Source organism: Macaca thibetana, chromosome 13, assembly GCF_024542745.1.
Source record: "Macaca thibetana thibetana isolate TM-01 chromosome 13, ASM2454274v1, whole genome shotgun sequence".
Lineage (NCBI taxonomy): Eukaryota > Metazoa > Chordata > Mammalia > Primates > Cercopithecidae > Macaca > Macaca thibetana.
The window spans coordinates 20,811,174-20,839,014 of NC_065590.1; the positions used below are offsets into that span (position 1 = coordinate 20,811,174).

The following is a 27,841-nucleotide window of genomic DNA, read 5'->3' on the forward strand; positions in this document are numbered from 1 at the left end:
CCTCTTTATTTAGCAAATGGATTATTTTCTCTTTAATTATTTCTTACATTTGTTTTTTCAAGAACAGAATTGTTTAAAGCAGTGGTTCTTAAACTTTGGTTTGAACTTTTTAGCTTGTGGTTTGTGTCACTGGAGAACTTAGTAAAAATGAGATTTCTAAAACTAAGACTAGACTCAGCTCTTTTCTCCAAGTCGTGTGTGTGTGTGTGTGTGTGTGTGTGTGCGCATTAAACCATATAATAGTGTGAATTTATCAGATGTTTTAAAATAGTTTTTAGATCATCTTAAGGGTAACTAATGATCTCACTTCCCAGTCAGCCTCACTTCTGGGTAGAATTCTTTAGAAGTACTATGAATAGACTGTTTCTTTTCTTTTTCTTTTTTTTTTTTTAAGGACTGACAGAATTTTAAAGTCACAAAAGATTGAAGCCAAGATTCTATCGCTCAAGTCTATTACTTGATTTGAAGTTCAATAATTGGCATTGTGATTCAGGTTTTGTTACAGTGCCCTTGCAAAAAAAAAAGGTTATTCTGTGTTTGCTTATAACAAAGACAGTCATAAATGACTAGTTTATCTTGTCAGGAAAATAGGAAATGGCCCCTTCCTTTCACCCCAACGTCAATGTAAAGATTGTAGTTTTATGCTGCATAGCAGGCAGACTCATTTAGGATTCCGTTTTCAGTTTCACATTGCATCTCATGATTCTTACATGACTACATCATAATACCTAATTGATTTTTTTCCAGATGTACATTGCTTGTGTTTGGAGTGTGGATCCTTTATATCCTCAAGTTAAATTATACTACTGAAGAATGTGACATGAAAAAAATGCATTATGTGGACCCTGACCGTGTAAAGGTTAGATATCCCATTGGTGTGGTTTAAATGAAAACATTGCCAAGCATATGCTTAAATTATAATATCATTAGTCTACTGTGTTACAAATATATGTTAATAAAAGTTTGAACACAGAGGGGAAAGCACTTAATCTCAGCACTCCAAAACCAAAGACAACCTTCTTCTAAAAACCTACCACTAACTACTCCACAGTAGCCTTCTCCCATTTACTGCAGCTGGGATGGGGGATGAGGTAGGCTCAACCCAACAGGCTCTAGGGCTCCTCTTGGAATTAATTTGTCCTGATGCTGTAAACAACAAAGAAATTCTCTTCTTGTTTTCTTGTGTCCCTCTTTTTTTTTTTTTTTTTTTTTTTTTTTGAGTCAAGGTCTCGCTCTGCACCCAGGGTTGAGTGCAGTGGCAAGAACACGGCCACCTCAGCCTTCTGAGTAGCTGGGACCACAGGTGTGCATCACCATGCCTGGCTAATTTTTTAATTTTTTTGTGGCGATGGGGTCTTGCCGTGCTGCCCAGGCTGATCTTGAACTCCTAGGCTCAAGCTGTCCTCCTATTTTGGCCTCCCAAAGGGCTGGGATTACAGACATGAGGCACCATACCTGGCCAGAAAGTCTCTTAATATCATCTGTCCTTCCTATGTTTTATTTTTAATCTTAATGAATTCACATTACATTGCAAGATTTTTCTTTCCGCTTACATTTATGTTTCCAAATCAAGTGACATATCGAATGCTCATTTCACTGATTATTTTAGTTGCTGGATTATCCAATAACATTTAGCCCAGGATGGAGGAAGAGATGATTTTAAATAAATTAGCATGGGAGGAATGATAACTGACATGTATGGATGCTTTATATATATTATCTCATTTAGTCATTGTGACTGGGAGAGATCCCAGTACGATCTCCATCTTACAGATGATGGCTTGAAAGGTTGAGCTGCTCACCCAAGTTAATGTCTAGTTTAGCTTGCTAGTTTATAATGTAGTTTAGTGCTCCTGTGTACCAGGAGGTGTTCTAAAAGTGTATTAGCAATGTTAGCTCATTTAACTCTCATCACATTCCTGGGGATGTAGTTGCACAATCATCCCCATCTCACAGGTGGGGAAACTGAGGAGCAGGGAGATTTAGTAACCTGCCCAGGGTCACCTGCAGCAGTACGTGGTGAAGCCCAGGCTTGAACTCAGCGGTGTGGTTTCAGAGTCTGAGCTCCTGACCACTCTGCTGTCTGCCTGGGTAGGGAGTGTCCACAGAGAAGCCCAAAGTTAAAAGCAGCATGGTGCAGAGAGGAAAGAGCTGAAATGTTTTACCTCAATTCAAATCTAACTGCTACTTAGTAATGGTGAAACCCTACGCAGGTGACTTGATTGTTTTAAGTCCCAGTTTTCTCAGCTGTGAAATGTAGAAGTTGAGTGAGACAATATACACAAAATTCCTTTCTTGGTCCTAATTTTTACTCTTACGTTTCTACGTTAATTTGTGCATCCTTTGAAGTGCCTCCAGTTTTGTTTTGTTTTGTTTTGTTTTGTTTTGTTTTGTTTTGTTTTGTTTGTGGTACAGACAGGTATAAACAAATAAATGAAGAGCTTAGTTAGCAAAGGCATAGCTTGGCTTCTGCAAAACTATTGAGTCTCGGATTCTCGCTGGTCGCAGGGCCAGCCTTCCCGGCATAGGTGTCCTCAGGTGTTTTGGCTCATGTCATTTCATCAGCATTAACACATCTGCTTTGGTCGAGTAGGATGTGCCCAGTACCCTCTGCTCAGGTTTCCGTCTCCTCCTGCACTGTCTGGCCTTGCAAACATACCTCCCCCCATCCTTTCCAATTCCACGTCCCTTCACAGCTCTCTTGGATAAAGGTTTTAGACATCCGGTCTCTGTTTTTGTCTCCTGAGAAAGTCTTTAAACGATGGCACTTGGTATGGCTTACTGGTGGGCAGGGAACTCTTCCCTTTGTTTCTTTGCTGCTCTTCTCCACTTTCTGTATGCATCCTCTTTTTCCTGTCCATTACCATCTGACCGGCTGCAAAGTGATTTTTCTAAAGTCTGGGTCAGTTGAGGAGAGAGGTGAGCTTTCCTGTACAAGGCCAAGCAGACTGTTCCACAAGCACAGGGTGGAGAAGGTGTGTTTTAGTAATACCCTGGGGGAAATCAACTTGGTAGTTTTCCTGTCCAGTCAGGGCCATGTGTCAACCTGTGCCCTGGCTTCCTGTGATCATTTTGAACTTAAGCCACATGGTCTGCTTGTCTTTGCAACGGTCAGTCAAGTGCTCTGGTTGTTAGGCTGTTACTTGTTAAGGCTCCCCTAAGGAATCCTAGTGATTTCTGAGAATGAGCAGAGGAGAAACTCAAGATCAGCTCCCTGAGGAATCATGGAAGGGATAGGAACATCTGTGTAGCCTTAAGGAGAGAAGACCTGGTGCAGGGCACATGGCGGTCAGTGTCAATGAACTGTAACCCCCGATACAGGCCACAGAAGGATGGGCGTGCCCAGGTGGCCTTAATGGCAGAGCTCTGTATCAGGGGGTGGCAGCCAAGCTCAAAGGAGAAAGGTTTGACAGTCCCAGGCATCCAAAGATGGGATAAACAGACCGCTTTTGTGGTGACTCTCTGGAGGTCTTTAAGAAAGTCAGGGGTCTGGCCGAATGTGGTGGCTCACAGCTGTAATCCCAGCACCTTGGGAGGCTAAGGTGGGTAGATCATGAGGTCAGAAGTTCAAGACCTGCCTGGCCAACATGGTGAAACCCCTCTCTACTAAAACTACAGAAATTAGCCAGGCGTGGTGGCAGGCACCTGTAATCCCAGCTACTCAGGAGGCTGAGGCAGGAGAATCACTTGAACCTGAGACGGAGAGGTTGCAGTGAGCCAAGATGGTGCCATTTCTCTCTAGCCTAGGCGACAAGAGTGAAACTCTGTCTCAAAAAAAAAAAAAAAAAGAAAGAAAGCCAGGGGTCCTGTAGGTAGAATTCAGACATCAGACAGGGAGGGGCTCAGGGACCTTTCTGATCCCTTCCAAGTCTGAGATTCTATGGTTCTCAGCAATTCGCCAGGGCCTGACTGGAAAATGAGGCTGGTTTCGTAACCTGGGGCTTTCCCAGTTCTGAATTCTGGGTGGAGTTGTCTCAGTCAGAAGGCTGTCAGAGAACACCTGCATGCAGCCCCACCAGTCCCCAACTCAGTGACTTTCAGACTGAACCTCACTGCTACTTCCAGGCTCCTCTGAAGCTTGCCAGAGTCCATCGGTATTATCCTAATTCATGTGAGCTTCTCATCCTGCCATCTAAAATATAAGTTACTTGAGAGTAGGGACTGTGTCTGTAAAAATACATAGTTCCTGGCATTCCAGGGCAAGGCGTAGTGAGCCAGGGCTGCCCTTTAGAGTCGCCTGCTCTTCCCGTTTCCCTGGTTGTGCGTCTCCTCACCTGCCTTCCTGCATCCAGCGATGCCCTGCTGTGGCTGGAGTAGTCGTATTCTACAATTTGAATCTAATATGTTGCTTCCCTCCTTAAAACTCTTTGATGCCTCTCCTTTACCTTCAGGAAAATACCCAGACTCTTTAGTCTGGCCCATGAGACCGTTCATGACTTGATTCCTACTGATCTCTCCAACCTCTTTGTGCCACCTCCATTGTCCCAGCTCTATGTATTTTAGGCACACTCAACCCCTCAAAGGTCCTTGGGTGAACCTCTTCTCTTCTTTGCTTTTCTCTCTCTCTCTCTTTTTTTTTTTTTTTTTTTTTTTTTTTTTGAGACAGAGTCTCACTCTGTCTCCCAGGCTAGAGTGCAGTGGCACAATCTTGGCTCACTGCAACCTCCACCTCCTGGGTTCAAGTGATTTTCCTGCCTTAGCCTCTTGAGTAGGATTACAGGCATGTGCCACCATGCCCAGCTAATTTTTGTATTTTTAGTGGAGACGGGGTTTTGTCATGTTGACTAGACTGGTCTCGAACCTCTGACCTTAGGTAATCTGCCCGCCTCGGCCTCCCAAAGTGCTAGGATTACAGGCGTGACCCACTGTGCCCAGCTTCTTTTCTTTTCAACAGGGCCTCACACTGTCACCCAGGCTGAAGTGCAGTGGCCTGATCATTGCTCACTGTGGCCTCAACCTTCCGAGTAGCTGGGATTATAGCGTGTACCACCATACCTGCCAAATTTTTTTTTTTGTAGAGACAGGGTCTTACTATGTTTCCCAGGATGGTCTCAAACTCCTGTACTCAAGTGACTCAAGTGATCCTCCTGCCTCAGCCTCCCAAAGTGCTGGGATTATAGGCATGAGCCACCATGCCCTGTCCTCAAAACACCTTTATTGAGATATAATTAACATACCGTATACTTCACCCATTTAAAGCATACAGTACAGCCGGGCATGGTGGCTCTTATCTCTAATCCCAGCTTTTTGGGAGACTGAGGCAGGAAGGATCATTTGAGGCCAGGAGTTTGAGACCAGCCTGGGCAACATACCAAGGCATCATCTCTATTAAAAATAAAAACATTAGCCTTGTGTGGTGTCTCACAACTGTAGTCTCAGCTACTCCAGACTAAGGCGGAAGGATCACTTGTGCCCAAGAGTTTGAGGTTGCAGTGAGCTATAATCATGCCACCGCACTCCAGCCTGTACAACAGAACAGAACGAGACACTAAGAAAAAAAAGGGAGACAGTGCAGTGATTTTATGCAATACACTGTGGTTTTAGTGATTTACAGAATTGTGCAGCCATCACCATGATCTAAGTTTAGAAGGTTTTTAGTATCCCAAAAAGAAACTCCATATCCATTGGTAGTCACTCCCTATTTCCCCTTCCCCACAAATCCTAGGCAACCAGTAATCTACTTTCTGTCTCTGTAGATTTGCCTATTATGGACATTTCATGTTATCCATTTCATGGTCTCTTGTGACTGGATTCTTTCACTTAGGGTAATATTTTCAAGGTACACCCACGTTGTAGCATGTATCAGTACTTCATTATTATTTCTGGATAATACCTCATTGTATGGATATACCACATTTTGTTTATCCATTCATCAGTTTGTGGACGTTTAGGTTGGGTCCACTTTTGGCTATTATGCATAATGCTGCTGTGAACATGTATATGTAAGTATTTATGTACCTGTTTTCAGTTCTTTTATGTATATACTAGGAATATAGTTGCTGTGTCATATGGTAACGATGTTTTGCTTTTTGAGGAACTGCCAAGCTGTTTTCCAAAATGGTTGCATCATTTTACATTCTTGTGAGCAAGGTACCAGAATTTCAGTTTCTCCGCATCTTTATCAACATTTGTTATTATCTTTCCTTTTTTACTGCTGTCATCCTGATAGATGTTAAGTGATATCTCATTGTGGTTTTGATTTGCCCTTCCCCGGTATCTAATGATGCTGAGCATCTTTTCCATGTGCTCTCATTGACCATATGTGTGTCTTCTTTGGAGGAATGCCCATTCAGATCCTTTGCCCATTTTTAAATTGGGTTATTTGACTTTTTATTCTTGAATTGTAAGAGTTCTTTCTGTGTTCTGGATACCAGTCCTGTATATCTGGTATGTGATTTGCAAGTATTTTCTCCACTCTCTAAGTTGTCTTTTCACTTTCTTGATGGTATCATTTTTAGCACAAAAGTCTTTAATTCTAATTTACCTATTTTTCCTTTGGTCATTTGTGCTTCTGGTGTCATATCTAAGAAACCACTGCTTAGTCCTAAGTTTTCTTCTAGTGTGTTTATAATGTACTACCTCTTACATTTAGGTCTTTGATTCATTTTGCATTAATTTTCGTATGTGGCATATTAGTCCATTTTTGCTACTGATAAAGACATACCCGAGACTGGGGAATTTACAAAAGAAAGAGGTTTAATTGTAGTCACAACTCCACGTGGCAGGGGAAGCCTCACAATCATGGCAGAAGGTAAGGAGGAGCAAGTCATGTCTTACATGAATCGCAACAGGCAAAAGAGAGAAACTGTGTGGGGAAACTCTCGTTTTTAAAACCATCAGATCTCGTGAGACCCATTCACTCTCACAAGAACAGCACAGGAAAGACCCGCCCCTGTGCTTCAGTCATCTGCCACTGGGTCCCTCCCACAACACATGGGAACTATGGGAGCTACAAGATGAGATTTGGGTGGGGACACAGATCCAAACGATATCAGTGTGAGGTCAGGGTCCAGGGTCATCCTTTTGCATGTGGTTCTCTAGTTGTCCCAGCACCATTTGTTAAAAAGAACTTTCCTCTATTTACTGCATTCTTTCTTTCTTTGCTGCCTAGAGCCTTTCCCTGCCTTTTGCCCTTCTGTTATTCATATTTTAAGTCAAATCTCAGCTCAAGGGTTACCCCTTCTAAGAGGCTATCCCTGATCATCCCTCTCTGTGTGTGAGAGAGCCCCCTCATGCCTTAATCCTGATGTTTATCATTGTAGGATTTCAGCTGTTCATCTTCCCGCTTGTTCTCCAGGCCAGGTCTTGGGAGACAGGGGTTGTGTGCTTAACATTTTACATTACTTAATATGCACTTATTTATATTCAGCTTCAGGGGGAAGGGGAGGTAGTACTTGAATCACAGTGCAATCCTCCATTATCTGTGAACTCTAGATTGTACAGAAAATCCAGTTATAACATGTAATTCTTTGAGTACATTCAGTAATGCACCTTAGGTTTAATGTGAGGAACAAGACTGGTAGTTCTCTTCAACCCTAAACATCCACTAGTAGACAGGGAAAATCCCAGCACCAGCTCCCTGCCCCTTCTCCCTGAACCATGGAATGTAAGTCCTTTCATTAGGCTACTGGGCCAATGTTTAGACCTAAACTCATGGCTGGACTGATAGCAGCCCTCATAGATGCCAATGCCCTGCCTTTATGGGCCTCAGTGAGGACTCCTAACCAATCACTGATGAGGGGGATGGGAGGAATTCTGACAGGGGAGTTGGCCTCCACAGTCCCACACCTGCCTGGAGAAGGCCAAAGCCACCGAAGCAAAACTAAGCAGCAGCCCACAGTGTCCATCTACCATGTCACCCCAGTGCTGAGCGATTTCTAAAAGGTTACTTTTTTCAATTATTTTAAAAATACTGAAAATTCAAGTAATACAGAAATAAGTAAAGGAGAAAGTCCCCTGTAATTTTTCACAGGGAAAGAGGAAGGAATGGGGGGCAGTTTTGTAAATCAAACATGTTTGTAAAACTCTGTGAGTTTGAAATTAGTAAAACAGAAAGTGAAAGCCTGCTATAATTATGGTGGAATTGAGGATGTCTTATTGTGTTACTGGAAACTTTTTTAAAGTAGGTTTTTAACATTTGACCTTGTTAAATGCTCCACTTTTCGAAACAGTCCTGACAAGATGTCCTGCTTCCTTCCATGCAGAAGAGGTGGTTTGTGCAGAAGTGCAGGCCTCAGAAGGCTTTGCACATGAGGGGAATGGCAAGAGTTGCCTATCACTAAGGATTTGAGGAGGAGGGATCACAGGATATGGGACTGAAAATGAGACAGGGCCAGACAGCGGAAGGCCTTGAATGGTACACTAAGCACGAAGCAGCTCCTTAATTTGATATCTGGTTGTGCGTCATTGAAGCATGAGTATAGTGGAGGACATGGCCTGTGTAGTCCTCGTGTTCTGAGTAACTGTGCGATGGAGTTCAGGTGTGAGTGCTCTATAAAGAAAATCCCGTCTCCAGGCAGTCAGTGGGATTTGATCCTTAGCACAAGAGCACGTGGACAAATTTGAATTATTGTGGATGTATATTGGCAGAAGAAGGTCTCAGAGCCATAAGGGTGGGGCCCTGTTAGATCTGTTGGTTCCACTCAGCAACTCTGTGAGTGGGACCCTGCCAGCCCTGGTCGACATGAGCATTGTCTGGTGACACTGGTCCCCGCCTGCATGACTGCAGCAGAGGAGGTGTGGCTGTGACAGTTGTGAGTTTTGTATTTTCTATTTAAATATGTCCCTTAGTGTGCCAGTTGTTAAAAAGACTACCAGTGGGCTCTGAAGGGATGCCTGCACACTTTGAAAGTGTGGTTCAGATGTGAAATTGCACTTAAAAGATGTTGAAAAGAGACAAGGGAACGTCGATGTCAGTTTCGGTTTGGGCTGTGTAGTAGCAGCATTTTGAACTTGGCCCTGTCTCCTCTCTGAGAGCTAAAGACCTTATCTCCCTGCGGATGGCATTGCGTGCAGTTAATTATGGCCAAATGGACTCAGCCGCTTCTTCGTCGTCTTCTCTACACCGTGTCTTTAAAGGAAGCGGGGCCCTCCCTGCTGAGGCGTTCAGTTACCCCAGGCACCAGCACCTCCAAACCGAGTCTTTTCTCTCCTTAGTGCTGCTTCCCCCTCTCCAGGTCTTCCTGGGATGTCTTAGAGGTAAGAAAACTGAAGACTTGACCTAGGGAGAAAGGCTTTAACAAAGACAATGCTGCTAGTTAAATCAATCTAGAACTGAGTCCAGCCTCCAGATCTCCTGATTATTTTTTTTCTCACAGTTGATGGGATGAAATCTACGTAAGATTTACTCCTTTGAAGCCCATTGTTTGATGAGTATTAAAAACTTATGCAGCCACGCCTCTGTCACCACAATCCCACTTTAGCACATTCCCATGGCCCAAGGGAGTTCCCTGGAGCCCCTCTGCACTCAGCCCCCACCCCAGGCTGCCACCGACTGGTTGAGTTTATACTGTAGTGTTCTTTCTGTGACTTGGTTATTTAAATTTTTCTCTGCTTTTAACTGGGTAAAAGTTACAACTTAAATGTGAGTAAAATATGTCAATCACTTGACCCTCAGTTACTGTCCTTGTGTGATATCATACAAGTCTCCACACACGCCACGAACTGGGCAAAATGCTTTGGGCATCAGAGCAGCCTGCGAGGAAGCGACCAGCGCCAGCATTTACAGGTGTGGGAAATGAAAGTTCCACAAGGTCACTGATGCCCCCGGATCACTCAGTCTGTGACAGAATTGCGCTCCTTCCCACATCTCATTAACGCCAGACAGGAGTTTTCTTTCGATCTGAATGCTCTGCCCTGTTCCGGATTTTTTTAAAAAAATAGTAAGTGCAATAGAACATTGCCTTTTACTAAGAATTATGCCACTTACTTGTATATTTGAGAAGGGTTGTCCTTAAAATTTCAGAGTGGAAATGAAAGTGGGGATTTTGCTGAGGAAAATTACTTTGTTTTTAATGCCCTTCTGTGAATTTCGCATGATGTTTTTATGGCACACTGCCACAGCATTAACAATTGGCACTACCAGATGTGTACTTTGTCTTCATCATGGGCAGCCTGCAAACTCAGCCTGGAAGATGTTAAAAACTGAAACCTTTATTTTTGTCCCTGGATTTGAGACCAACAGGAGTTCTTGTATTTTACGAGTCACCAGCTCCCAGCTTCCCAGTGAGCCTCATCTGGATGAATGCCATCCGGACCCCCGCTGACGCCTCCGAGGCCTTCCTGGGAGCTCTGGAGTCCTCACTGCCTAGTCACACTGCTTCCTCTCTTCATTGCAGCTCCTGAAGGTGGGGCATTCCACTTGAGGCATTTTCTTCTGAGCTGTGAGCCACAGGCAAGCGGTGGAGAGGGAAGAGAGCAGCTGAGACAGATGCCAGTTCAACCCTATTTTAAGATATGGGACAAGCTCTGAGGAAGCCCCCAACACAATATCTGGTTGTGTGCCATTGAAGCAAGAACAGAAACCATCCCAGAGTGGAAGACATGGCCCATGTGGTCCTCGTGTTCTGAGAGGCTGTGAGATGGAGTTCCATGTGAGCTCTCTACAGAAAAAGCCCTGTCTCCAGGCAGTCAGTGGAGATTTGTTAAACAAGTTGAAACAAAAGAGGACAAGGAATTGCTGTGGCTTTAGACGTTGCCGGGGCATGTAGAACACTCACTCAGGATTTACTTACTGCATCTGCTGTGAGTTAGGCGCAGGAGGGGTCACAGTCAGAAGGTGACTACTGAGACATGTGCCCTGCCCACAGTTTAGAAAATTAAGTTTGGGCCGGGCGCGGTAGCTCATGCCTGTAATCCCAGCACTTTGGAAGGTGGAGGCAGGTGGATCACTAGGTCAGGAGTTCAAGACCAGCCTGACCAACATGGTGAAACTCCGTCTCTACTGAAAATACAAAAAGTAGCCAGGCATGGCGCGTGCCTGTAATCCCAGCTACTCAGGAGGCTGAGGCAGGAGAATCGCTTGAAACCAGGAGACAGAGGTTGCAGTGAGCTGATATTGCACCACTGCACTCCAGCCTGGACAACAGAGTGAGACTGTCTCAAAAAGAAGAAGGAGAAGGAGAAGGAGGAGGCGGAGGCGGAGGCGGAGGCAAGAAAATTAAGTTTGAAGCCTGAAATTGACCTCTTGGTGAGAATGGAAATGGAATGAAATTTCATTCCTTTCCAGATGAAGCTTCTGAAGAGGAGACCTGACTGCCTGGCGAGCATCCAGCTCGCTCATGCACCTCTTTCTAGTCCTGTGGCCATCAGTGAGCTTCTCCGGGTCCCTCTTGCCACTTCTCAGATGTCCCTTTCTGTCCTAGGAGATTTGTAAAACCAGACACTTGGGATATGATTCTCTAGTGGAGAGTTAGGCCTCTAGGTCTCTAAAAATTGCCATTCATGACCTTAGGGCCTAGGGTTTAGAGATGAATGTGCAGTGTGGGTGGCTGCTCTGTGTGTCATGCCTCCACCAGCTTGGCATTAAGCACCCAGAGCATCGCCTGCTGGGCAAGCCTGGCCGGGGGTGAGCCCCTCCACTGGGGGCTCGGGGCCAAGGCAGATTCCTTGCTTGGCTTTCCCGCTGATTCCTCATGAAGATGCCGATTCGTATTTAAACGTTTGTTCTCAACGGTGGTGTTTGTGTGCTGATTTCTATAGGTAGAGGCTATTGTTTTAGGAGCCAGGTTTGCTGTGCTAGCTCAGACCTCTTACAAAGTGAAGATACTAATGATCATCTTGCAAGGTGCCATAGTGTCATGAGGGTGAACTGAGGCAGTAGCTATGCATGGTGTCTGCAGCAGCGTTTCTGAGGCTCCAAGAATATCAGTTCCTTTTTCAGAAATGGGGTCAGATCCTTGGGATGTAGACAGTGTTCTCTTCACAGATGCTAACAACTTATCAAAGCTATAATATATTGTTTCTGCTGTAATAGGATAGATGCATTCCTAAAAAAACGTATTAAGCAAAAATCAGAAAATAAAAATAACAAGACTTTGAGGAAAAACACAGTTGGGGCGAACATTTAAACCTATACCCCAGTAATAATCCTCATAATGAGACTGACAAAATTGAAAAGATATGTTAAATTCCGAATAATAAATATCCCAGTAAACATAGGATTACACACATACACACACACACACACACACACACACACACGTTCTTCTGCCTGCGAGAAGGTAGTGAATAGGAGGGGTAATGCAGGGCCAAGGCTGCTAAATATGGAGACAAGGACAAAAAAGCACAAAGATTAGGAAGAACTACCTGATGGGGTTCTGAGGCAGCATTTGTCCAACTGAGCCAAGAGGAAGACTGGGGTGAATGGACACACATACCATATTCCCCCAAGGTTGTGTTTTTGTTTTTGTTTTGTTTTGTTGTTTTTGTTTGTTTTTTGAGATGGGAGTCTCACTCTATTGCCCAGGCTGGAGTGCAGTGGCGCGATCTCAGCTCACTGCAAGCTCTGCCTCCCGGGTTCATGCCATTCTCCTGCCTCAGCCTCCCGAGTAGCTGGGACTACAGGCGCCCGCCACCATGCCCGGCTAATTTTTTTTGTATTTTTATGGAGACGGGGTTTCACTGTGTTAGCCAGGATGGTCATGTTTTTGTTTTTGTTTTAGAGACAGGGTCTCCCTCTGTCACCCAGGCTGGAGTGCAGTGGTACGATCACAGCTCACTGCAGCCTCAATCTTCCAGGTCGAGGATCACTCGATACTCATGCCTCAGCCTCCCATGTAGCTGGGGCCACAGGTGCACACCACCACACCTGGCCTATTTTTTAAAAAATTTTGTGTAGAGGTGGGGTCTCGCTATGTTGCCCAGGCTAGCCTCGAACTTGTGGGCTCAAGCAATCCTCTCACCTTGGCCTCCCAAAGTGCTGAGATTATAGGTGTGAGCCGTTGTGCCTGCCTTTCCTCTGAGGTTTGGTACATTCAACTGGGCTAATGAACTTGGCATTTAGTGGCAGCTCCTGGCTGAGGCAAAACATTAAAATGCATATGGAAATGCAGGCTGGGAAAATGCTTTGAAACCAGTGCAATTTCTATGTCAAGGGGACATTGTTCCCTGATTTTATTTCAGGTAATTTGCATTCTAGACTGTGAGGTTCTGTACCTCAACGGATAAATAAGCCTGTTCGTCATCCTGCTAGATGAGAACCTGATATATGAAATCTTTTTTTAATCGTGGCTTAAAACAAAACATAAAATTTACCATCATAATTATTTCTGAATGTACCATTTGGCAGCGTTAAGTATATTTACACTCTTGTGAAACAAATTTCTAGAACGTTTTCATCTTGCAAGACCGAAACTCTGTACTCATTAAACAACTCCCTTTTCTCCCTCTCTTCAACCCTGATAACTGCCATTCTTTCCTGTTTTTATGAATTTGACTACTTTAGATACCTCATATAAGGCAAGTCAGACAGTATTTGTCTCTTTGTGACTGGCTTCACATAGCATAATGTCCTCAGTATTTAACCAGGTTATAGCTTGTATCAGAATTTTATGAAACATGAAGTCTTAAACACCCCAAAGTACATTTTTACCCCAAATGTATTTGAACAATGTTAGGCAGGGGGTGGGAGGTGGGAGTCCTTCTTGCTTTGCCTGTGCAATGAAATGAATAGCCTGCTGTGTTTATCTCCTTGTCATGTGATTCTCCCAGGTTGTTTCTTCAAGTTTCTGAGCCTAACTTAACTCTAAAAAGCAAACATTCTGTGTTAAAAGATAGTAGTCAACACAGGAGCTACATCAGACATCATAGGACAAATTGTCATCTAGAAGAGTATATATATATATATATATATATATATTTTTTTTTTTTTTTTTTTTGAGACGAAGTCTCGCTCTGTCGCCCAGGCTGGAGTGCAGTGGCCGGATCTCAGCTCACTGCAAGCTCCGCCTCCCGGGTTCACGCCATTCTTCTGCCTCAGCCTCCTGAGTAGCTGGGACCACAGGCGCCCGCCACCTCGCCCGGCTAGTTTTTTTTGTATTTTTTTAGTAGAGACGGGGTTTCACCGTATTAGCCAGGATGGTCTCGATCTCCTGACCTCGTGATCCGCCCGTCTCGGCCTCCCAAAGTGCTGGGATTACAGGCTTGAGCCACCGCGCTCGGCCTAGAAGAGTATATTTTTAACGCAGGAGAGTTTTTAAAACCCAGATTGGTGTGATTTCATTCCAGAGAGCTCAGAAATATGCTCAGCAAGTCTTGCAGAAGGAATGTCGTCCCAAGTTTGCCAAGACATCAATGGCGATGTTATTTGAGCACAGGTATAGCGTGGACTTACTCCCTTTTGTGCACAAGGCCCCCAAAGATAGTGAAACTGAGTCCAAGTATGATCCTCCTTTTGGGTTCCGGAAGTTCTCCAGTAAAGTCCAGACCCTCTTGGAACTCTTGCCGGAGCATGACCTCCCTGAACACTTGAAAGCCAAGACCTGTCGGCGCTGTGTGGTTATTGGAAGCGGAGGAATACTGCACGGATTAGAACTGGGCCACACCCTGAACCAATTTGATGTTGTGATAAGGTACATTGCTTTTTTTTTGTTTACTTATTTTTGTTGTTTATTTTATTTTATTTTTTGAGGCAGGGTCTCACTCCTGTCATCCAGGCTGGAGTGCAGTGGTGTGATCTCAGCTCACTGCAGCCTCAACTTCCCAGGCTCAGGAGATCCTCCCACTGCAGCCTCCCCAGTAGCTGGGACCCCAGGCACACACCACGTGTGGCTAATTTTTTATATTTTTAGTAGAGATGGGATTTCTGCAAATTGCCCAGACTAGGGTACATTGTTTTTAAAACCAGCCTTTCTTCTCTAGAACTCAGTGCACTGCTCTTGGTCAGTGCGGCTCCAGGAAAAGTGAGGGATGCAGGAAGCTGTTCATAGTCCCTGCTCTCAAGGGACTTACTGTTTGAGAAGTTGAAACAAAAACACAAAATGGTTGGATGCTCCAAACTGTCATACTGACCCTAAGTTGGAGGAGCATGCTGGTGGCTGCAGTAAGTGGCAGAACCTTGTCAGAGAAGTGAGGTTTGGAAGGTGGGTAGATTCAAGTAAAACAGCAAAGGACCACAACTGCCAGGCAGGAGCAAGAAGAGGACACAGCAAGAGACTTGAGTCAATGAGGGGCCTGGCTTCTGGAGAAGGGGCTTGGGGCTAGTGAGTCCTGGAAGGCAGTGCTGGCTGGGACATGGAAGGCACACAGAGAAGTTCAGACTCACCATCATAGCCAATAGGCAGTCATCCTAGATTCTTTTTTGGTTTCACTGTTCAAAAATTGTTTTCTGGCCAGGCCCAGTGGCTCTTGCCTGTAATCCCAGCACTTTGGGAGGCCAAGGCAAGAGGATCGCTTGAGCTCAGGAGTTCAAGACCAGCCTGGGCAACATAGAGACAATTTCTCTCTACAAAAAGTCACCAGGCATGGTGGACTAGATTTTCCCTTCTGATTCCTTTTTTGAAATTCTAGCAAGAACTAATATCTGAGCACAATGGGAAATTTCCGAGGATATTTTACTGGCACCCAGAGAAAGTCCCAAATGTAATATGCTTAGATTGAGTAAAAATATTAGGGCTAGATGAAATTGCTTGACATTCGGGGATTAGATACAAGTGTTCAGTCAAGGACTAAAGGCTGCATTCCTCGAAATCCTAGAAAGACAGAGCTGGGAGGGGAGATGAGGCTGCAAACCATGCACTGATTCTTAGTCATAAGAAGACGTGGAGGACATGACATGGATACTGCCTGGTGTGCAGAGATGGTTGATGGCCTGCTTTGTCAGTGTGTCTTTGTCCTTTTTATTTAAATAGGTTAAACAGTGCACCAGTTGAGGGATATTCAGAACATGTTGGAAATAAAACTACTATAAGGATGACTTATCCAGAGGGCGCACCACTGTCTGACCTTGAATATTATTCCAATGACTTGTTTGTTGCTGTTTTATTTAAGAGTGTTGATTTCAACTGGCTTCAAGCAATGGTAAAAAATGAAACCCTGGTAAGCACTAATACTTCTATTAAATCTGCCTTAGTAAAAAGTGGAGTCTTAGTTGTATTTATAGCCTTTTATTTTTAAACACGCACAGTGGAATGCATACTTTTGTGTTGTCTTTCAAATGATGATCACTCTCTTTGTAGAAACCCCTCAGCAATTCTTTTTTGGGGGGCGGGGTGGGGGGAGGCGGTGCAGGGATGGAGTCTCTCTGTTGCCTAGACTTGAGGGCTGGAGTGCAGTGGTGCAATCTTGGCTCACTGGAGCCTCCACATTCCCAGGTTCAAGTGATTCTCCTGCCTCAGCCTCCTGAGTAACTGGGATTATAGGCGCCTGCCACCATGCCCGGTTATTTTTTGTATTTTTAATAGAGATGGGGTTTCACCATGTTGGCCAGGCTGGTCTCGAACTCCGGACCTCAAGAGATCCACCCGCCTCGGCCTCCAAAAGTGCTGGGATTACAGGCGTGAGCCACCGTGCCCAGCCACCCCTCAGCAAATTTGCTGCAAATTGCTTTTAGAACCTAATTAAGAGTCACATGAAAATGGTGATCATTGCTTAATCGGAATATCCAGATTGTGACCAAAATTGCTATTACTGAGATTGTTCACCCATCTTGTTCTCCAGACATGAACTTGCATAGCTTTTGGCTAGTTCCAGAAATTAGATTTACTTAGATAGATATAAGCCTTTTTGAGGATATTCAAAATAATATAAAATCGATAAGGAATACTCCTGAAGAGCTTCTCCAAAAATGCTTTGGTCGGTGGTTCCCTTGTTGGAATAAATTCATGGCATTCCAGAAGGGCAGCTGTGGAGATGGCCCTCACTTGGTCATATTCCTTTTGTCTCTATTGATCACATTACTTTATAGTCCCACCCATTATATTCAAATACATTTCAGAGGTCAACTGTCGAGGAGTGCGTGCACATTTATAGACATATGCACAAACTAGCTGTCTGTGAAACTCACGGGACGTATTAGACTTTTCACATAAACTCCATGTGATGATGAATTTGTATTTCCAAAGCTGATTCTGTACCAGTCATCATGGTCTTCTGGATTTTCTATTGGGCAGAAGTTCTAGCTGGAAGATGAAGCATATATGAAACGACTTCAGTCAGTTGCCAAGAGACTTCATGGGACTAGGAAATAGAGTAAGTGGGAGAGGATGCAAGGTGAGGGCAGTCACAGCACTTAATAGCCTTAAATTCGACCTGTTCGCTTGGGCTTCCCTGGACAAAACGATAGCTTTAGCGCCATTGAGGAATGTCTACCTCAAAGAAATACAAGCTGGTTCTGCAATTCCTGTCTTTGTCCAGTGCCGCCTGTGTGAAGTGGCTATTTTAGAGTTACTTTTTTGAGTTGAAGTGCTGGATTTGCGTCGCTTTTGCAATCTACAGAACTAGATTGCTGCAGAAGGCAGCGCCCAGGGCCACATGGGGTCACACCCATGGCCTTGGCCTGATGAGTGGGAATGCTTTCTCCCCTCCCCTGGAAGGATGACTAACGACTGCTTGCTTGCTTTCCTTAGCCGTTTTGGGTGCGACTCTTCTTTTGGAAGCAGGTGGCAGAAAAAATCCCACTGCAGCCAAAACATTTCAGGATTTTGAATCCAGTTATCATCAAAGAGACTGCCTTTGACATCCTTCAGTACTCAGAGCCTCAGTCAAGGTTCTGGGGCCGAGATAAGGTATTTTTGTTGCTTCTCAAAGTTAATCTAAGTTCCCTGTTTGAGGGGAGATGTGTACAAATTTCACTTTGGCTCAAGTGTATACCCAGAAGCATCTCCAGTGGAGAAACCCAGCCTTTGATGAGATGCTCCATGTGTGTTTACCACTCTGCACTTGGCTGCAGGGCTCCTCGTTATTTAATTGGCCTTCTCTCCAGTGACTCTTCTCTTTAGTGTAGGCAGCACATTAACACTTACATCAGTGAGATACTATTTAAGGTATTCTTACTCCAGGACTCCATATAACTGCAGGACTCTGAAAGGCACTTTTGTGATCCAGAAAGTTATTTACATTTTATTTTTTAATTTTTTTTAAATTAAAAAATTGTGTACCCCAGAGAAAAGTCATATTTACATTTTCACTCTGTGGGCCACTCAGGTGAGAATTGATTTTTATCACCACTTTGTAGGTGATAGTTATAAAAGTCAATCCTCAAGAACAGTGTTTTTCAGTTAATGCCTGGGTCTCATCTCAGACATTAATTGTTTTGTGTTTTAAGATTTTCTAAATTCCCTGGACGATTTTTATTTTGCAGCCTAATTTGGGAACTTTGTGTTTTAGGCTGTTTATTGCAGTAGAGATTCTTTACCTGCAATTAGCAAGTGCTGCCACCAGGGGCGTGGGGGTACGCATACCTTTATTACTTGCAGCTTCTTGATCTGAATAACTTGACCTGTGTCTTTAAAACTTAAGACTCATGTGGAAATTATCCCATGTACAATGAGAGTAAACACTCTCAGAATACAAAGAGCTCTTATTAAATCAAAAAGTAAAAGATGAACCAATAGAAAATGGGCAAAGAATAGGAATAGACATTTCACAAAAGGAGAATTAAAATAGCCAAAGAATGCATGTAAAAATGTTCAACTTTACCAATAATCAAATAAAAGCAAATTAGAGCCACAATAGTATCTTTGCCCACTTTCTTAGCAAAGACTTAAAAGTTTGATAATGCCCTTGTTTGGCAGGAATGTACATAGAATGATCAGTTGGCACTTTTTCTGAAGGATATTTTGGCAATATTAAACCGTTTTAAATATGAATCATCTCTGACCCACCAATTTTACACTAAAAATGTTATTACAAGGAAATTAGAGAAATTTGCAAAGATGAATATTCTAGGATGTACACTATAGCATTAACAACAGAGGACTAAAAACAGCCTAAATGTTCATCACTATGTGATTGTTTAAACAAATTATGATAAAGTCAGTGCAATATTTTCTGACTGTTAAAGATGAAGAAGATAGGAAAACACCTCCATACTATATTAAGTAAGAAAATAAAGATACTAAACACTAGGCTGGGTGCAGTGGCTCACGCCTGTAATCCCACACTTTGGGAGGCTGAGGCGGGCAGATCACCTGAGGTCAGGAGTTCGAGACCAGCCTGACCAACATGGAGAAACCCCATCTCTACTAAAAATAAAATTAGCCAGGCGTGGTGGCTCATGCCTGTAATCTCAGCTACTTGGGAGGCTGAGACAGGAGAATCGCTTGAACCCGGGAAGCAGAAGTTGTGGTGAGCCAAGATTGCGCCATTGCACTCCAGCCTGGGCAACAAGAGTGAAACTCCGTCTCAAAAAAAAAAAAAAAAAAAAGAAGAAGAAGAAGATACAGAACACTTTAAAAATAAAAGTATGTGTTTAGTGTAAAAGCTTGGAAATAGACACCAGCCTGTAAAGAATGCCCATCTTGAGAGGGAAAGTCTGTAGAAGACTTCTCCTTTCTGCTTTATAATCTGTTAGTTGAGCTGAATATTTGCCTATTTTTATAATTGATAAAATGGCATTTTTCTTTTGGATAAAAACAGTAACTTAAAAGAGGACTTCTGATCTAAAATTGCAATATCAGAAACTTCCTCACGTCTATGTCCTTCCAGCAGATGAAGAAGCCTGTTGAGCAATAGGAGATGTGATCTCAAAGGGCGTGCTGTGGAGATAACGTGCTTTGGGGAGTTTTTCATCGTTGTTTTCGTTCTCCCCATATGTCACTCCAATGGACAGTTGATTTCACACACTCCTTCCACAAACATTGAATATTCCCTGTGTGCCAAGCTCATCACTGGGGGTATGGGGTTGGAGAAGACAGAACAACGCTTAGAGCCCTGGCTAAACAGGAGGAAAGTGTCCTTTGTGTTAATTTCTCTTGGTTTCTATTTCCAAGCATGCAGAATGGCTGTTGAGTTCCTTTTTAACAAGTGAGGTTGGCTTTGAGAGGTAGATGCATCAAAGAGCAGGAAGCAGATTTTAACAAATGATGGCCTCAGTAGATGTTCCCTAATCCCACCTGAATCTGTGAACTCTGGAGGGTCCACCGTTGTTCCACTTTACAAAAAAGGAAAGATATTTATGGTAGCCACTGGTTCAACTAAGATGAATGAAAAGGGAGGCACATTTTCACATGAAAAACTATACAAAAGGATGCTAATATTAACAGTATCAGTAGATTGGCGGCAGCCTTCAAGGAAGCATAGTGAGCTGCAGGGCCCTCTGTATTCCTCCCGTCCTGTGTACTATTTTTACCCAAGACTGGCATGGAGATCCAGAAAGCACGATGCCACATTTGCACTTTCCAGGAGGCACAATAAGATGCCAGACATCAGGAGGGAGTGGGGACACCATCAGAATCTAGAAAGGTGTAGACAGTGGAGATTCTAGACCAAGGTCAGTAGGATACATTGTTAAAGGAACAAATGTGAAAATATTTAATTCAGGACTAAAAATATACTTGTGTATGGGCATGGTGGCCCATGGCTGTAATCCAAACACCTTGGGAGGCCAAAACGGGAGGATTGCTTGAGCCCAGGAGTTCAAGACCAGCCTGGGCAACATGGTGAAACCCTATGTCTACAAAAAATACAAAAATTAGCCGGGCATGGTGGCATATGCCTGTAGTCCCAGCTACTCAGGAAGCTGAGGTGAGAGGATCACTTGAGCCTGGGAAGGTCAAGGCTGCGGTGAGCCGTGATCACGCCACTGCACCCCAACCTGGGCGACAGAGTGAGACCGGCCCTGTCTCAAAAAATATATATACAAACAGAGGGTGGGAAGAAACTGGCTTTGCAGCTCTACATAGGGAAATGGCCTGCAAGTGCTATTTGCCAGCAAAGCCAGTGGGGCCCTTAAGTGGCATGTAGCTGGCGGTGGTGTGAACGCAGTCTTCTGCAGTGAGAACTGAGAATCCTCTGTTCTCAGGAAGGGATGCGTTCCAGAAACTGTGCCCTGGGAAGGACCATGGAAGGTCCTGTGGCCACTTATCCCAGAGCAGACCTCATAGACATTTGTCATTGAGAGAGGAAATAGGCTTTTTTTTTTTTTTTTTTTTTTTTTTTTTTTTTGTTATTCTGGGCATCACATGTAGGACCAGTGGGGTAGACATTTTAGAAGGAATACCTTTTTTCCTTTTTTTTTTTTTGAGACGGAGTCTTGCTCTGTCACCAGGCTGGAGTGCAGTGGCTCAATCTCAGCTAACTGCAACCTCCACCTCCCGTGTTCAAGTGATTCTCCTGCCTCAGCCTCCCGAGTAGCCGGGACTACAGGCATGTGCCACCACACCCGGCTAAATTTTGTATTTTTAGTAAAGACGGGGTTTCACATATTGGCCAGGCTGGTCTTGAACTCCTGACCTCGTGATCCGCCTACCTTGGCCTCCCAAAGTGCTGGGATTACAGGCATGAGCCACCGTGCCCGGCCTAGAAGGAATACCTTTTAACTTGGTGTAAGAATTGTCGGACTGTCCCTTGAAAGTGTGTGAACATCAGAGGCCATGTTTTAGAGCCTAGATTCCTGACTCAAGTGGGGAGTTGAACTCTAAAGTTCATGATGTATAAAATTATGTGATATATGAAATTGCAGCCCCCAATGTAGCTTTCAGGACCCTGCATAGCATATATAATACCAGCAAAATGGTGACTTGTGCCAAAACTTTCTTTAAACTTTTTGGTCTTCTTTTCTCATTAGTATTTAATATTTTTTTTTTTTTTTTTAGATTATTAATATTTATATATTTTTAGATATTTTAGAATTTATATTTATATAATATTTTTATATTTTTTTATTTTATTTTATTATATATTTTTTAGTATTTTTTATTTTTTATTTAGTTGTTATTTTTATTTTTTATTATAATTTTTATTTTTTTTTTTTAGATTTTTGTATTTTTATTATATTTTTATTTATTTTCCAGAGAATGTCCCCACAATCGGTGTGATTGCCGTTGTCTTAGCCACACATCTGTGCGATGAAGTCAGTTTGGCGGGTTTTGGATATGACCTCAATCAACCCAGAACACCTTTGCACTACTTTGACAATCAGTGCATGGCTGCTATGAACTTTCAGACCATGCATAATGTGACAACAGAAACCAAGTTCCTCTTAAAGCTGGTCAAAGAGGGAGTGGTGAAAGATCTCAGCGGAGGCATTCATTGTGAATTTTGAACACAGAAAACCTCAGTTAAAAATGCAACTCTGACTCTGAAGGCTATTTTTGACAGCCTTCTTGATGTATTTCATCCTGCAAATACTTTGAAGTGCAGCTGGTGTTTTTAACTTTTAATTTAAAAACACACAAAATATTTTAGCTCTTCCCACTTTTTTGCCCTATTTATTTGAGGTCAGTGTTTGTTTTTGCACACCATTTTGTAAATGAAATTTAAGGATTGAATTGGAAAGACTTCTCAAAGAGAATTGTATGTAACGATGTTGTATTGATTTTTAAGAAAGTAATTTAATTTGTAAAACTTCCGTTCGTTTACACTGCACATTGAATACAGGTAACTAATTGGAAGGAGAGGGGAGGTCACTCTTTTGATGGTGGCCCTGAGCCTCATTCTGGTTCCCTGCTACGCTGCTTTGTATGACCCACGGAGGATCCACTTCCAGGATGACGTGCTCCATAGCTATGCTGCTGATACAGGGTCTGCGACGCAGCAGCATGAGGCCTGAGCTGGTCGGAGGAGGTCACAACCCTTCTCTGTTGGTCTGCCCTCTGCCAAAAGACTGAAGAACCAACCAGGGAAGCTGTCCTGGAGGTCCCTGGTCAGGGAGGGACATAGAATCTGTGTCCTCTGACAACTGTGAAGCCACCCTGGGCTGCAGAAACCACAGTCTTCCCAGCAATTATTACAATTCTATTTTTACTGCCCTTTCAAAGCACTTAAGTATTAGATCTAACGTGTTTCAGTGTCTGTCTGAGGTGGCTTAAAAAATCAGAACAAAACCCATATCCAGAGTCATGGGAGAGTATACCCTTTCCAGGAATAATGTTTTGGGACACTGAAATGAAATCTTCCCAGCATTATAAATTGTGTATTTAAAAAAAAAGAAACTTTTCTGAATGCCTACCTGGCAGTGTATACCAGGCAGTGTGCCAGTTTAAAAAGATAAAAAGGAAAAAGAATAAAAACTTTTGAGGAGCTCTCGTAGTCTGGTTAATTTCGGTGCTTATGTCTCTGAGTCTACCCAAAACCTCCTTCTTGGATGCTGCTGCTAGGTGGAGACCTCTCTGTGGATGCCAGTAGTGAGTGACAGAGAATTAAGGTGCCTGGTGCTGCAAGCTGCTTGAGCCCAGACAACTGAACCCTTCTGGAGAGATGCTGGGTGTCGGTGGCTTCCTCCCCAAGGACAGGCTGCCCCTAGCTTCATCTCAGCGGCTCTAGCCTCTGCTATCAGAAGATCTGCTGCTACTGTGTTCCCAGCCTGCCCCAGACTCGGCTGCCGCCATCGCTGTTCTCCACTCTGTGGCTGCCGTTGTCACTAATGCTACCTGCCTCCACTTGCCCTTCCTGCAACTGCTTGTGCAGCCCCAGTGCAGCCTTGACCCCCAGCCCATTCCAACGTCTTCCCACCTCCCTCCTCCTCGGCATATGCAGGGCCAGGAGTCAGGTCACAGCATTCAAAGCAGAGTCCCTTCAGTCTCCAGGGATCTGGAATCCAGCTCAGAGTGGCCAGGAGAGCAAAAGTCGTATTTCTCTGGTTTTGTGTCTTTACAAATAATTTTGTATGAATTTTATTTCCTATGCTATAAGCTACTGCTTGTTTAAGAGAAAATGTTTTAAGATTATCACGCAACAAATGAGTTTAGAAAATTGAGATTGTGGAAGATGGTCCACAGCTCCCTTGTGGCTCAGGTGGGGCTAGGCTTACACCACACAGCTCCACCTCACATCCCTCAGGGGCTAATTGGAGAAGCCGGAACTTCCTCAGACAACGTTCTTAATGCTACGAGCACCTCCTTGCTGGTGTGTGGAGACTTGCCCACCTGCTTCTCAAGGCTGCTGGGATGTGTGGCACTCAAAGCTTCCACTTGGTCAGCTTGCAGCAACTCTCAGGCCCGCTCCCATCCCCATTCCTCCTCCCTGTAAGGCCCTTCTTGCATCCTTAGGTTGCTTTGCTCATGTCTCTCAACTTTTACTTAGGCAGTACATACCCTAAAAACGCATGTTTTTGTAGACCTTTTATAGAGCCCACCAGCCAATAGGAGTTGGCTGGAGATCATTCTCAAGAACTTTTCACACTTTGGCATTCATTTGTTGGAAGTTTCATCTTCACTTCAGAGCTGCGCCCCCATTACTCCCCCACCCCACGCACACTCGTCTGAAAACAGACCTTTGCTAAGTGCCTCTGGGTGTTCTAAGGTTGATCTCCAGTAACTGAAAATTCACTGTCACTCTAACAGCTTTGTATTGCATTCTAGACCGGCACACACACCCTCTGACATCAATGAAATCACTGGTTCTGAGGCAACTTAGGAAGACTTACACATGTTCTGTATTTTAACATACTTCTAGAACTTTGAGCTGCAGAAAATTTCAGTTTTAGCATTTTTTTATTTTAATTTTTGATTGATACATAATGATGTCCATATTTTGAGGGTCCATGTGATAATACATTCATGTAATTTTAAGGAGCAAATCTGTGTAACTGGGATATCTGTCACATTAAATATTTGTCTTTATGGCAGAAACATTTGAATTATTCTAGTGATTTTGAAATACACAGTAAATTATTGTGAACTATAGGCATTCTACTGACCTATCAAACACTAGGTCTTATTTATTCTACCAAACGGTGTATTTGTACCCATTAATCAACCTCTCTTCATTTCCCCCTACCCTTCTTGGCCTCTGGTAACTACCAGTCTACTCTCTACCTTCATGAGATCCACTTTTTTAGCTCCCGCATAGGAATGAGAACACGTGATATTTGGCTTTCTGTGTTTGGCTTATTTCACTTAACATCACCTCCAGTTCCATCCATCTTTCTGCACATAACAAGATTTCAACATTTTTATGGCAGAATAATATTCCATTGTGTATATATACCACATTTTCTTTATTCATTCACCCATTGATGGACACTTAGGTTGATTTCATATTTTGGCTATGTGAATAGCGCTGCAATAAATATGGGAATATAGATAGCTCTTCAATATGTCTTTTGTTTTGGATATTGATATGGTTTGGCTCTGTGTCCCCACCCAAATCTCGAATTGTACTCCCATAATTCCCATGTATTGTGGGAGGGACCCTGTGGGAGATTATTTGAATCTTGGGGGTGGTTCCCCCCATACTGTTCCCATGGTAGTGAATAAATCTCACAAGATCTGATGATTTTTTCAGGGGTTTCCACTTTTGCATCCTCCTCTCTTGCCACTGCCATGTAAAAAGTGCCTTTTGCCTCCCACCTTGATTCTGAGGCCACCCCAGCCATGTGGAAAGGTAAGTCCAATTAAATCTGTTTTTGTTCACAGTCATGGGTATGTCTTTATCAGCAGCGTGAAAACAGACTAATATGGATATAAAATCAGTAGTGGAATGGCTGGATCAGATGGTAATTCTATTTTTAGTTTTTTGAGGAACCTCCATACAATACTCCATAGTGGCTGTACTAATTTACGTTCCCACTAACAATGCACAAGCATTTCCTTTCTCTACATCCTTGCCAGCATTTATATTCCCTGTCTTTTTAATAAGAGCCATTTTAACTGGGGTGAGATTATATTGTGGTTTTGATTTGTATTTCTTGATGATTAGTAATATTAAGCATTTTTTTCATATACCTATTGGCCCTCTGTCTTTTTTTGAGAAATGTCTCTTCAGATCTTTTGCCCATTTTAAAATCAGTTTGCTTTTTGCTTTTGAGTGGTTTGAACTCCTTATATATTTTGGTTATTAACCCCTTGTCAGATGGATAGTTCACAAATATCTTCTCCCATTCCATGGATTGTCTCTTGACTTGTTGATTGCTTCCTTTGCTGCACAGAATCCTTTTAGCTTGATGTAATTCTATTTGTCTGTTTTTGCTTTGGTTGCCTGTGCTTTTGAGGTTTTACACAAAATATTTTTGCCCAGACTAATGTCCTGCAGTGTTTCCCTAATGTTTTCATGTAGTTTCATAGTTTTAGGTCTTATATTTAAATCTTTAATCCATTTGCTTTGGGTTTTGTACATGGTGAGAGATAGGGGTTCAGCTTTATTCTTCTGCATATAACTATCCAGTTTTCCCAGCACCATTTATTGAAGAGATTCTCTCCTTTCCCCATTCTATGTTCTTGATGCCTTTGTCAAAAATGAGTTGGCTATAAATGCATGGATTTATATCTGGGTCTGGGTTCTCTATTCTGTTCCATTGGTCTGTATGTCTTTTTATGCCAGTACCGTAATGTTTTGGTTACTATAGCTTTGTAGTATATTTTGAAGTCAGGTAGTGTGATGCCTCTAGCTTTGTTCTTTTTCCTCAGGATTGCTTTGGGTATTTGGGGTCTTTTGTGGTTCCATGTAAATTGTGGATTTTTTTTTTTTTTCTATTTCTATGAAGAACGTCATTGGGTCCATAAGCATGAAATATCTTCCCATTTTTGGGTGCCCTCTTCAGTTTCTTTCATTAGCATTTTATAGTTGTCCTTGGATAGATCTTTCACATCTTTGGTTAAATTGATTCCTAGGTATTTTGTATTATTTGTAGCTACTGTAAATGAAATTGATTTCTTGATTTCTTTTTCAGATTGTTTGTTCTTGGCATATGTAAATGCTATTGATTTTTGTATGTTGATTTTGAATACTGCAACTTTACTGAATCCACTTATCAGTTCCAACAGTTGTTTGGTGGAGTCTTTAGGTTTTTCTAAGTATAATATCATGTCATCTGCAAACAAGACTAATTTAAACTTCTTTCTTTGATGCCCTTTATTTCTTTCTCTTGCCTTATTGCCCTGAAACTTCCAGTAGTGTGTTGAATAAAAGTGGTGAAAGTGGGCATCTTTGTCTGGTTCCAGATTTTAAAGAAAAGGGTTTCAGTTTTTCCCTATCAGTATTATATTAGCTATGAGTTTTTCATAGCTAATGGCCTTTATTATTTGAAGTATATTTCTTCTATACCTAGTTTATTGAAGGTTTTTTTCTTATAAAGGATATGTTTAATTTTATTGAATCTTTTTCAGCATCTATTGAAATAATCATATCGTTCTTGTTCTTGGTTCTCTTAATGTGATATATTGTGTTTATTGATTTGTATGTTGAACCATCCTTGCATCCCTAGGTTGAATCCTATTTGGTCATGATGAATTATATTTTTAGTGTGTTGTTGAATTCCATTTGCTAGTATTTTTTGAGGATTTTTGCATCTATGTTCATCAGTGATATTGGCCTATAGTTTTCTTTTTTGGTTGTGTCTTTGTCTGGTTTGGTATCAGGGTAATGCAAGCCTCATAGAATGAGTTTAGAAATATTCCCTTCTCTTCAATTTGTATGAAGCATTTGAATGGAATTAGTCATCATTCTTCTTTAAATGTTTGGTGGAATTCAGCAATAATGCAATCAGGTCCTAGACTTTTCTTTGATGGGAGACATTTTATTATGGCTTCAATCTCATTACTCATTATTGGTTCATTGAAATTTTATATTTCTTCATGGTTTCAATCTTGGTAGGTTGTATGTGTCCAGGAATTTGACCATTTCTTCTAGGTTTTCCAACTTGTTGTCATGTAGCTGTTCATAATAGCCTCTAATGATTCTTTGTATGTCTGTGGCATCAGTTATTATGTCTCCTGTTTCATTTACAATTTTATTTATTTGAGTC

General features: G+C 42.7%; 2 protein-coding genes across 7 annotated transcripts in view; one reads left to right on the forward strand and one right to left on the reverse strand.

Annotated features, from left to right (window-relative positions):
- The window catches only part of ST3GAL5 (ST3 beta-galactoside alpha-2,3-sialyltransferase 5), a 52,920-nt gene extending 29,742 nt beyond the window's left edge, over positions 1-23,178 (forward strand). For 2 of the 4 annotated variants that reach the window (XM_050753064.1, XM_050753065.1), the window contains 5 exons: positions 748-859; positions 14,227-14,570; positions 15,849-16,035; positions 17,565-17,723; positions 21,953-23,178. In XM_050753064.1, the coding sequence (XP_050609021.1) occupies positions 748-859; positions 14,227-14,570; positions 15,849-16,035; positions 17,565-17,723; positions 21,953-22,201 (1,051 nt within the window). In that variant the 3' untranslated portion in view covers positions 22,202-23,178. Of the gene's footprint in view, positions 1-747; positions 860-14,226; positions 14,571-15,848; positions 16,036-17,564; positions 17,724-21,952 lie in introns of those variants that run through there. The other 2 variants (XM_050753066.1, XM_050753067.1) reach the window with 2 other exon arrangements.
- Positions 1-27,841, reverse strand: part of MRPL35 (mitochondrial ribosomal protein L35) — a 536,751-nt gene that overhangs the window by 333,630 nt on the left and 175,280 nt on the right. The window lies entirely within an intron of this gene.